The following is a 13,098-nucleotide window of genomic DNA, read 5'->3' on the forward strand; positions in this document are numbered from 1 at the left end:
AGAGTAGTAATATTTATATCAGACAAATGACTTTAAAATGGAGAGTGTAACAAGCGAAAAAGACTCTTACTACCTAATAATGAAGGGATCAAATCAAGAAGAACATAGAACAATTAAGTCTCCTGCATTAGCAGACAGTTTCTTTACCACTGATCTACCTGGGAAGCCAAGCAATACAAGCTTACCTCAGGAAATAAGAAAAATCTCAAACAACCTATACATACAGGATCTATGGAAAAAAGAACAAACAAAATTCAAAATTAGTAGAAGGAAATGAATCATAAAAATGAATCATAAAAATGAATCATAAAAAACAGAGCAAAATAAATGAAATAGAGACTCAATATACAATAGAGAAGATAAACGAAACTAAAAGCTGGTTCTTGGAAAAGATAAACACAATTGATAATGCTTTAACCAGACTCATAAAAAAACAAGGAAGAGGGTTCAAATCAATAAAATCAGAGATAAAAAAGAAGTTACAACTGACATCATAGAAATACAAAGATCATAAAACTACTACAAAAAACAATATACCAATAAAACAGACAACCTAAAAGAAATGGACAAATACTTAGAAAGGTACAATCTCTCAAGACTGAACTAGGAAGGAATAGAAAATCTGAACAGACCAATTACAAGTACTGAGATTGAATCTGTGATTAAAAACTCCCAACAAAAGTCCAGGACCAGATGTATATTTTTATATACCAATTATGAACTATCAGAACATGAAGTCAAGAAAACCATCCCACTTACACTCAAATCAAAAAGAATAAAATACCTAGGAATAATCTAACAATGAAGTGAAAGACCTGTATTCTGAAAACTGTAAGACACTGATGAAAAAAATTGAAGATAATACAAATACACGGAAAGATATACCATATTAATGGATTGGAAGAATTAATATTGTCAAAACGTCCATACTACTCAGTGCAATCTATAGATTCAATGCAATTCCTATCCAAATACCCATGATATTTTTCACAGAACTAGAACAAAAAATACTAAAATTTGTATGGAACCACAAAAGATCCCAAATAGCTAAAGCAATCTTGAGAAAGAGGAACAGAAGTGGACGTGTCATACTTCATGACTTCCAACTATACTACAAAGCTACCATAATCAAAACAGCATGAGGACTTTCCTGGTACTACAGTGATTAAGAATCTACCTGCTGGGACTTCCCTGGTGGTCCACTGGTTAAGATTCTGACCTCTGAATGATGTGGGCCTGGGAATTAGATCCCACATGCTGCAACCAAGAGTTTGCATGCTTGTACTAGGACTTGGCACAGACAAATAAATAAAAAAATAAAAGAATCTACCTGCCAAGGCAGGGCACATTTTTTCAATCCCTAGTCTGGGAACTAAGATCCCACATGCCACGGAACAGCTAAGCCCATGCACCACAATTACTAAGCCTACATGCTGCAACTACTGAAGCCTGCATGCCCTAGAGCCCATGCTCCACAACACAGAAGCCACTTCAATGAGAAGTCTATACACAGCAACTAGAGAGTAGTCCCTGTTCACTGCAACTAGAGAAAGCCCATGCACAACAATGAAGAGCCCGTGCATGAAAAGCCCATGCACTACAACAAGGACCCAGAAAAGCCAAAAATAAATACATAATTAAAAAAAAACAAAAAAAAAAAAACAGTATGGCACTAGCACAAAACAAAGACACAGTCAATGGAACAGAATAGAGAGCCCCAAAATAAACCCACACATTTATGGTTAGTTCATCAATTCTTCGGCGCTCAGCTTTTTTCACAGTCCAACTCTCACATCCATACATGACTACTGGAAAAACCATAGCCTTGACTAGACGGACCTTTGTTGGCAAAGTAATGTCTCTGCTTTTGAATATGCTCTCTAGGTTGGTCATAACTTTCCTTCCAAGGAGTAAGCGTCTTTTAATTTCATGGCTGCAGTCACCATCTGCAGTGATTTTGGAGCCCCCCAAAATAAAGTCTGACACTGTTTCCACTGTTTCCCCATTTATTTCCCATGAAGTGATGGGACCAGATGCCATGATCTTCGTTCTCTGAATGTTGAGCTTTAAGCCAACTTTTTCACTCTCCTCTTTCACTTTCATCACGAGGCTTTTTAGTTCCTCTTCACTTTCTGCCATAAGGGTGGTGTCATCTGCATATCTGAGGTTATTGATATTTCTCCCGGCAATCTTGATTCCAGCTTGTGCTTCTTCCAGCCCAGCATTTCTCATGATGTACTCTGAACTGTGGTGTTGGAGAAGACTCCTGAGAGTCCCTTGGACTGCAAGGAGATCCAACCAGTCCATTCTAAAGGAGATCAGCCCTGGGAGTTCTTTGGAAGGAATGATGCTAAAGCTGAAACTCCAGTACTTTGGCCACCTCATGCGAAGAGTTGACTCATTGGAAAAGACTGTGATGCTGGGAGGGATTGGGGGCAGGAGGAGAAGGGGACGACAGAGGATGAGATGGCTGGATGGCATCACTGACTCGATGGACGTGAGTTTGAGTGAACTCTGGGAGTTGGTGATGGACAGGGAGGCCTGGCGTGCTGCGATTCATGGGGTTGCAAAGAGTTGGACATGACTGAGTGACTGAACTGAGCTGAACTGAATGTATGACAAAGGAGGCAGGAATATACAATGTGAAAAAGGCAGTCTCTACAATAAGTGATTGTTGGGAAAGGTGCACAGCTACACTGAAAAGAATAAAAGTAGAACACCACATTATACCTTATACAAAAATAAATTAAAAATGGATTAAAACCTTAAATGTCAGACCTAAAGCAATAAAACTAGAAGAAAACATATGCAGTAGACTCTCTGACATTAGTGTTAGCAATATTTTTTGGTTTCTATTTCCTCAGCCAAGGGAAACAAAAAAGTAACAAATGAGACCTGATTAAAAAGCTTTTGTACAGCAGAAGAAGCCATTGACAAAATAAAAGGCAACTACTGCATGGGAGAAGATACTTGCAAAAGACGTGACTGACAAGCGGTAATATCCAAGATACATAAAGAGCAAATACAACTCAATATAAAAAAAATCTGTTTAAAAAATAAGAAGAAGACCTGAGTAGTCATTTTTCCAAAGAAGACTTATGGATGGTCAACAGACACAAGAAAAAATGCTCAACAACCCTAATCATTAGAGAAATGCAAATCAAAACCACTGTGAGATATCACCTCACTCCTGTCAGTGTGGCTATCACCAAAAAGACAAGAAATAACAAATGTTGGTGAGGATGTGGAGAAAAGGAAACCCTTGTACACTGTTGATAGGAATATAAATTGGTGTAGCCACAATGTAAAATAGTATGGAAGTTCCTCAAAAAATTAAAAATAGAACTATACAATCCAGCAATTCCACTCCTTGGTATATATCCAAAGAAAATGAAAACACTAATCCAAAATGATATATATATCCCAATGTTCATTCCAATGCTGTTCTCAATAGACATGATATGGAAGCAACCTAAAAGGCCATTGACAGATGAATGAATAAAAAAGATGTGGTATATAAACATAATGGAATATTACTCAAGCTTAATAAAAAAAAGAATTAAATCTTGCCATTTGTAACAACATGGATGGCCCTGGAGGGTATTAGGCATAGTGAAATAAGTCAGAGAAAAACAAATACTATATGTTTTCTCACTTCATTTAAGAAAAAAACTTAATTTACAAGTAAATAACATTAATCTAAAAATAAAAGGAATGGCTTAGGAAAAAAAGAACTAAGCAACTTCCTCCTAGTAAATATCTGATGGATGAACAGAGCTTTAACTACATGTAACTCTGACTTATGATTCTTGAAATGAGTTACTGTTAGGGATCTTAATACTCTTTCTAGAGGAACTCTGTAGAAACAGATTTATTATTTCATTATAGGAAGAAAAAATTTGTACCTGGTATTTCTACCTGAAGCAATGAGAGAAATTTCAGTATAAAGATGGGTATCCAGCATAATGCATCAGTAAATACAATAAAGAAAAACCGTTTGGCAAGGATCATCTCTTTTTTAACTTGATTCCGTACTTCATTTGCTGTTATGGCACTTTGATGAATGCTGTAAAACATACTTCCGTAGGAAAAAACTATGATGATAAATGCTGCCAAGTTAATACCTATTAAGAACACATAGATTATTATTAATAAATACGAGCATTCTTTCAAAACAAACATACCCTTAACTGTTATTATAAAGGAGAAGGCAAAGACCACAATGTGTTTTTTGTTCTTTATAAGAATTACTAAAGTGCAAAAATCATGAATTAAAAATTTTAAATATTGTTGAAGTTATAAGGATGATGAAATGTTTAATTTTAAAATGACATATTACATCAACATGAATCTGCCACAGGTGTACACGTGTTGATGTATGGCAAAACCAATACAATATTGTAAAGTAATTAGCCTCTAATTAAAATAAACAAATTTAAATTAAAAAAATTAAAAAAAGGCATTTATTAAAAAAAATAAAATGACATACTAAAATTAGATTTCAGTGATTATAATGATTCAGTGAATATCCTGGGCTTATTAAATTAATATGTCTATTTTTTTTGTAATTCAGTTACTTTAAATTATACTTTGAGAATATTTTTTCAAAAGGAAACACTTGTCTACTCCCAAGCCAAAGACCTGTGTTGCTACTTTGAATCTATTCATATTATAAAGGCAAAGAGTTGAAATATATTTTGCTTAGTATTATTAGGGTGAATGCATGAAATGCAAGTGTTTAATATCTTGTCTTTTATTAAAGTGCATCATATGTGAATTAATATTATAAAGTGGTAATTTAGAAAAAAATTCCCTTTAGGGAGTTTTGATAAAATCCACCCCCAGTGTCCATTCTGGCTAGAAGATCTGAAATTAAAATGTAAATGTTAAAAGGCATAATGACATTCATATTGTGACTTATTTTAGCACTTAAATAAAGGGGCTTTTAAAAAATACTCATTTTAAGTCTTGAATCTGCTACAATATTTTTTTCTGTTTTTTTTTTTTTTTGGCTGAAAGACATGTAGGATCTTAGTTTCCTGACCAGGGATTGATTTTATTTTTGCTATTCTTTTTTTTTTTTTCATTTTTGGATGGCACACAACATGTGAGATCTTAGTTCCCTTGCCAGGGATCAAAATCCACATCTCCTGAACTGCAAAGCAGATTCTTAACCACTGGACCACCAGGGAAGTCCCTCTGGCCAGGGACTGAAACTGCACCCTTTATATTGGAAAGGGAAATCTTAATCGCTAGACTGTCAAGTCCTTGAAAAGGCTTTTAATACAGAATTTCTTACCAAGAAAAATTGCCACTGAATAAATCTGGGCTCCAGTACTTTCTGCATCTTCTGAATGAAGAGGGAAACATACTCCATTGGTACCATAGTAGTTTTTGAAAAATTCCTTATTGCTCAGTGGAATGAAAGCCACGATAACCCCAATAATCCAAATAAGAATCAAAACTGTAATGGTTCTGCATTTTCCAGGTCTTAAACATCTAAAAGGATACACAATGCAGATATATTTTTCCAGTGTCAGAAATGTTAAAAGTAATACAGATACTTCTGTGGACAGAATGGCCAGGGACCCCAGAAGCTGACAATGAATGCTCTCCATCCACAGCTGCGCATGTTTATTGTATTCTCCTCGAAACTTCAGGTCAAAGGCTCCGATCACAAATAAATAGATTCCCATCAAGCAGTCGGCACCTGCAGGAATCAGTAAATTTAACAAATGTAGAGAAATAAATAGGCGAAACGGAATTATCATTAAACAGTAATATTTTTAACATTAGCCCCAAATAGACAAGTGTCTCTATCTTGGGGGGAGGTAAGATGTATTCTAAGAATTCATTTATGCGTGAGGACCTTTTCATCAACTCTCTATGATAACAACGCTTACAGCATCCTCTGCAGCTAAATATGTAATCATGTCTCTGCTTTTATCTAACACACAGATCTGTAAGAGCAGGAGTCTTGTCTGTTTTGTTTTCCTTCCTAGTCCCATCACCTAGAAATGCTGAATAAATGAGTAAAATGCAACTATGTTCTGCATTCAATTATGAACAAGATAGGGGTATTATAATTTGGTTCATTTCTTCCACTGAAATTCTCCCAGTTTAAGAAGTTAAGTCATTCAAAATCCCAGAGAAAGTGTTTCAGAAGCTGCTATGATAGAGTAATGACTATGAATTTTGAGGTCTATAATTTAGAAGATATGAATAATTATGAAGTGCTCTGTAGTTAGTATAATTTTAAGGGGCTTAAATGTCTTATCCAGAGGTGGTCTAAGCAAAACTGTTCTGATTCTTTCTTCCCATGTTAACATCTTTCTCTGTCTCTTTTCAGACTCCTCCAAATCAGTTATTCATGTGATACATTTCTTGGTGTATTTTCTTTTTTAAGTAAATATTGCATATCATAAAGAGAATTTTTTTTAACTGTGCAAACATTCTGCACAATGATCCTAAAATCACATCACAGTATTAACCACAAGGGTAGCCTTAATCTTTAAACACTTAGGTTATATTCTAGCCTTTACCAGGGAAATTGAGTGAACTCAAAATTTTATAGCTAGCAATACAAAGTAGTTAACAATTTCTGAGTTCTGTTTCTTAGGCAGTTTGCAATGAACAAACAGCTCAGCCTTAGACTTTGAATGAGTGCAGGGGTAAGACATAGCACAGCACTCATAAAAAGCAGGACATCATGTAGATGGATGTTTGCTTGAGGGAGTATGGGTGAATTATAGGCCACTTGACCCAGATTATAAGCAACCGGAAAACTAGTTTCTTGCTTTTATTTATTTATTTTTTATATTCTTCCTTTAACATACTACATTGCATTCACGTTTCAGCAACTTAAAAAAAATTAATACTACTTAAAACACTTTCTTATTTAAATATTTCAAATTATGAATGGAAAAGATGTTAGAAGCTCAGAGACCAGAAGAACAATAATGTCTGAACTTAGTGTCTATGAATTGGACGCGCACACAAAAAGTAAACAGAGCTCTGGGCGTGGTAATGTGATAATGAAAGGTTTCAAGGTTATTCATAGTACAAAATTTTACATGCTTTCAAAAAATACTACACTGGCTTCCTGGTGGCTCAGCCGGTAGAGAATCTACCTATAATTCAGGGGACCTGGGTTCGATTCCTGGGTCAGGAAGATCCCCTGGAGAAGGAAGTAGCAACCCACTCCAGTATTCTTGCCTGGAGAATCCTATGGACAGAGGAGCCTGGCGGCTACAGTCCAAGAGGTCACAAAGAGTTGCCCACAACTGAGCGACTAACTCACAAAATATTATACCTTTAGAGAAGAAAGTGAATGAACAAATGCTTCCTTATCAGACAAAATTAACGAATGAGTGCTTCATTAATCTGTGTAAGGTGACTGAGTTTTCTTACTTTAAAAACTTTCTTATCACTTTATTTTCATGTAGCATTTCATTGAATGCTTAGAAAACATCTAAGCAAAGGGGAGAAAATTTTAACATCCTATGATTCTAGTACTCTGGTTACTTATTTTCTAATAGTAACACTTTTATACATTTCAAAACTTTTAATTCCTCTTCAGCCAGGAAATACTCACAGCAGAGAGAAATGATTGACATGGCATGCAGCTTGTTCTCAGACCTGATATAAGGTCGCATACAGATGACAAAGATGTTTCCAAAGCATGTAACTGCAGACACAACCCAGACGAACACTCTCTGAATAATGCTCGCCAAGAGATCCTCTAAAGATGAGAGTCCATCGGTGTTTGGTTTACAGATGCGAACATGCGGTGCATAGCCACAGTACTGAAATCTCTTAAAATAGCTGTTGTGCAAAGAGAAGGGAAAATAAGACTTTAAACGGAAGTGTCACTCTACCTTAACATCTATTTTCTCCATTACCTCAGTAAAAAGAAAACATCTTAATATCAGTCTTAGAGGAATAAAGGTGAACATTCAGGACACTCAAGTTTTATTAAGAAACTTGTTTAATTCGTATTAACTTGATTTTACTATAAACGAATGTGTGGGTGAGAGCAGTAAATGGGCATAATGAACAGACAAGCATTAGACATATTTTAGAATGTAAATCAATTGTTGTCATGTGATCTAGATAATCCACTGAAGGAAACTGTTACTGGGTTTTCAGTGTTTGGTGCATAACTCCTCTGTTGCTGCAATTGATTTTGCTTTTTTAAACCCAGGGGAAGAGAGTTAAAGGCTTTGTCCTCTGTGCTCTTATGGCTTTTCTATTATGGAAGTTGTATGATCTGTAACTACTTGCTAACACGTTTATTCTCACACTAGGTTTTGGTACATGATAAGGTGTTTGATAAATATTTGTTGAGTGAATTCTTTCATCAGTAGAGAGACCTCCCTTGTTAATAAAAGACACCACGTGGATAATCAGTAGTTACTACTGTGTACTACCGACACCCACACCATTTATTGAGCATCTTCTAAGTATAACTTCTCAAATCAGGAATAACTTCTTAAATCAGTTCAATGAGGTTGGTGTTGCTATCACCATATGAGAGGAGGCAAATTATCTGCTAGGAAACTTTCTACTAAGTGCAGAAATTTAGTATTCAAATTAGATCCGTTTGCCCCTAAAGCCATGTACTCTGGCAAAAAGTATAAATGATCTTTATAGTATAAAGAGCTGTAGTAATACAAGATAAAAACTTGACAATTGCAGTCTATAGTCCTGTTGTTTAACTCTTGCTGCCTGGATCCCAGGATCTGCTCATTTCAAGTCTAGTCCTTGAGTTGTTTCTTGGGTTTTATGAGTTACACCATTTTCTTTCAATAAACTCTGCTTTGCTAAATTTAGTCCGAGTGCTTTATATTGTGCATAACCAAGGAAACTTTTATAAACATGCCCTGAGGAATTATGGAAAAAAAAGTCAGTGTCCTCTGTTAGATTTAAAATATAAGCAAGATTATAGAGTGGTTGTGGCTGCCATGACATTTTCTAAATTATTGAGAATTAATTGCCTTGGCATGGAGCTCACTCTAATATTGTGTGTGTATGTGTGTGTATATTATATATATATATATATTGCTATATACTACATTCAACTAAAGAAAATGTTTCTAAAGCTTGTAATGATGGCATGATGAGACATGATGTTTGAATAAAAGATTTTTCAAAGTTTGCCATTTTATCCATACACCCCTGCTCCATCATGTACTGACACTGTGGGCAGTTTTCACTGAGGAGGCTTTCTCTCTTCCTTCCTCCATTTACATGAATTATTTATAATTGTTTGATGTCGTTTATGTGACTTCCTACTTTTTCACCTGGTTGCATTTATGCCATGTGCACCAGTTGCTAGCTCAGTGGACAAACTTGAATATCTGTGAATGTCACGAGAGGTCATTAGAGCTTACAAGCCTGAGTGGGTTCCCTCCACACTCCTGTTGTCTGACACTCAAACAAATCTCATTTCATTTTCTCAGACCAAACCATGGACAACTAAAAATCACCTCACCCTATATCTATGCTTTAAAAGTTAGTTATTGTTTAGGCAAATTAGTCAGTAGAAAATGTTAATAAATTGGATGTACTGCATATGGGGGTATTGCCACAATACAGGTGGAAACCTAAAAGATTAAAAATCAAGGTGAAGAACAAGAAAAACATCTGCTTACATGTAAGAGAGATTCATGAGAGGTCTAAACATCCTTTGTTGGATATTTGAAATTTCAATTCCTTCTAGGCTGCTAAAATATCAAATTATCAAAAAACATATGTTATGCAGGGTATAATGAGCTTTTATGAAGGACAGTTTAATATACAATTATTTAACACTTATTCTGAACTAAAAATTCATACTTAGCCTTCCCTGGGCACTTTCCCAGTTCCTTTCATTGCATGAAAGATTTTTAAAATTCTATAGTGATTTACAATTTTCCAAAGTTTCACACACATAATTCCACATGATCCAATAATAACCCTATTTTCCCCCAATGCCTTTTTGACTCTGCTATTTATATACAATATAAATACTTATATTTATATTGATTCTATATCTTTCCTATTTCAATTTTTGGCTTCTAATAGATTGTGGCATGATGCTTTTTTTCATAGTAACTACTCAACAAATATTTGTGAAATAAATGAATAAACATTGCCTTTTGATGATGCAATTGCAGAGAGGGACATTTTACATTCTTGAAATTTTTCTAATAATTTTTAAATAATTTTTTTCTAATAAAATGACATTTTACTGAGGGAATACTTAAAAGAACTGAAGCACACTTTCTTAAGGCAATTCATAGAACTAACATAATTTAGGTTCTAACATAATTTAGGGTTAACACCACACATAATGTGTGTGTGTTTGTGCATGTGTGTGTGTGGCAAGTAAAGATTTATATAATCTAGAACATTCTATTTTGGGATAACAATAGTTTTAATAAACTCTTAGATACCCCCAGTGTTAATGAAGGAATAAATATGTATAGATGCCTTCAGAGGATCAAAACAAAGAATCCAATATAAGCTCCTGGTGATTATAGAAACATAGAAAGTGATTACTTATTATCTAATTTTTAGCTCATAAATATGAAAGATTAAACGAATAGCCATCTGTTTGTTTATAGCTCAGCAAGTACTCATATGGTTTCTGTAGTTTAACTAACATCCTGGGAATAAAGCTTCTGATTCAAGATTCTATTAATCTTATTTTATAGAATTTATTAGCTATTAGTACATATGTAAAAAATGTATCATAAAACTATCCCCATAGGCGTATACTTACAGAGACTTGAGTTTGACAAGATTATCAAATTGGTTGGCTTGAATTGTCTGGATTGGGTTATAGGAAAGATTCCTGTTTAAAAAAAAAAAACAAAGAGCAGCAATTGGTCATTTCTAGAAAGGATTTGAGTAAAGAGGAAGTATACCTGTTGACTGAGGGTTGCTTGTAAACATTAGCAAAAAAGTACATCAACGGCACTTGTACCATAGGGCTCATTAGACATCAAATGGATTAATGTAGATAGAACTCTTAGAACCATGCGTGGCTCTCAGTAAGTGTCTTAGTGACAGAGAAAAGCTAAGACCACATGATCATGAAGGTGGGGTGGTCCAGGATGGTCCCACCAGGGAACCTGCAGACTTCCCAAACGGAAGGCACACCACTTCAGATTTTGCCTATCATCAGGTGTGATTTAAATAAAAGAAAAAGAATCTCATTTAGTCAAAATTTGAATGAATGAAACCATATTGAATTCTTTTTACAATAAATCATGTCAAATAGTGGCATACTGTGTTAGCAAGTTATGAGGCATGAAGTGAAAAGTAAATGGCTTTACGGCTAGGAACAAAGAGATGAAGATAGTGCTAGAAGTTCTATCCAGAGGGATTAGGCAAGAAATAAAATAAAAGGCATCCAAATTGAGAAGTGAGAAGTAAAATTATCTGTTTACAGATGACATTTTATGTGCGAAAAGTGAAAGTGTTAGTTGCTCAGTGGTGTCAGACTCTTTGTGATCCCATGGACTCTAGCCCGCCAGGCTCCTCTGTCCGTGGAATTCTCCAGGCAAGAATACCGGAGTGGGTAGCCACTTCCTTCTCCAGGGGATCTTTTCAATCCAGGAATAAAACCTGGGTCTTCTGCATTGCAGGCAGACTCTTTATCATCTGAGCCACCAGGGAAGCCCATTTTATGTGTATAAAACTTTAACGATTTCACACACACACAACTGTTGGAACTAATACACAAATTCAACTAAATTGCTAAATACAAAATGAATGCACAGTAATCAGACAATGATGAATAATCAAATGCATTTCTATACATCAACCCTGAGCAATCCAGAAAGAGAATTAAGAAAGTAATATAATTTACAACAGCATCAGAAGAATACTTAAGAATAAACTGAATAGAGACTTCCCTGGTAGTCCAGAGGTTGGGAATCTACTTGCCAATGTAGACAACATGGATTTGATTCCTGATTCAGGATGATCCCACATGCTACAGAACAACTAAGCCCATGTACCACAACTACTGAGCCACAAGAGAAGCTACCGAAATGAAAAGCCTCCGTACTGCAATGAAGAGTAGCCTCCGCTTGCCATAATCAGAGAAAGCTCATGTGGCAGTGGAGACCCAGGGCAGCCAAAAAACCCCAATAAACTGAATAAAGGTGAAAGGCTTGCACTGTGAAAACAAAATATTGTTGAAAGAAATTAGACACTGATAAATGGAAAGACATTCTGTGTTTTGGGACTGGAAGATTTAAAATCATTAAGATGGCAATACTACTCAAAGCAATCTAAAGATTCAGTGTAATGTCTATCAAGATCCCAGTGACGGTTTTTCTGAATAAATAGAAAGATCCATCTTAAAATTTGTTTGGAATCTCAAGGGAACATGAATAAGCCTTGAAAAAGAAGGACAAAGTTGGAGGTCTTACTTTCTGAATCAAAACTTACTACAAAGCTACAGTAATCAGTAATAGTGTGGTGCTGGTATAAAGACAGTTTTATAGGATGATGGAATAGAATGGAGAGCCCAGGAACAAACTTTTGTATGTATGGTCAAATAATTTTTAACACTTGCCAAGACCTTTGAATGGGGAAAGGACAAACTTCTCAACAAATGGTTCTGGGAAAGCCAGATAGATGTCCACATGCCAAAAAAAAAAAAAAAAAAAAAAAAAGAGCTTGACCCTTAGCTTCCACAATGTACAAAATTAACTCAAAATGGATCTAAGTCCTAAATATAAAAGCTAAAACTATAAAACTCTTAGAAGAAATCATAAGAGAAAAACTTCATGACATTGGATTAGGCACTGATTTCTTGTATATGTGATACCAAAAGCATAGGTAACAATAGAAAAAAATAAAAGAATTGGACTACATCTAAATCTAAAACTTTTGTGCATCAGAAAACACTATAAGCAGAGTGAAAAGACAACCTACAGAATAGGAGAATGTATTTGTAAATCATATATCTGAAATTATTTACTATCTAAAATATATATGATCTAACAACTTAACAGGGGTTCCCAGGTGGCACTAGAGGTAAAGGACCCACCTGCCGATGAGGGAGACATAAGAGATGCAGGTTTGAACTCTGGGTCAGAA

The 13,098-nt window shown here is 35.1% G+C and overlaps 1 protein-coding gene across 1 annotated transcript in view; it reads right to left on the reverse strand.

Annotated features, from left to right (window-relative positions):
• Positions 1-13,098, reverse strand: part of RXFP1 (relaxin family peptide receptor 1) — a 94,166-nt gene that overhangs the window by 5,953 nt on the left and 75,115 nt on the right. The window contains exons 13-17 of the mRNA XM_055550866.1: positions 10,766-10,837; positions 9,654-9,725; positions 7,595-7,824; positions 5,300-5,710; positions 3,906-4,124 (exon numbers count right to left, since the gene is read on the reverse strand). Of these exons, the coding sequence (XP_055406841.1) occupies positions 3,906-4,124; positions 5,300-5,710; positions 7,595-7,824; positions 9,654-9,725; positions 10,766-10,837 (1,004 nt within the window). The remainder of the gene's footprint in view (positions 1-3,905; positions 4,125-5,299; positions 5,711-7,594; positions 7,825-9,653; positions 9,726-10,765; positions 10,838-13,098) is intronic.

Source organism: Bubalus kerabau, chromosome 16 (assembly GCF_029407905.1).
Source record: "Bubalus kerabau isolate K-KA32 ecotype Philippines breed swamp buffalo chromosome 16, PCC_UOA_SB_1v2, whole genome shotgun sequence".
NCBI classification, from domain to species: domain Eukaryota; kingdom Metazoa; phylum Chordata; class Mammalia; order Artiodactyla; family Bovidae; genus Bubalus; species Bubalus kerabau.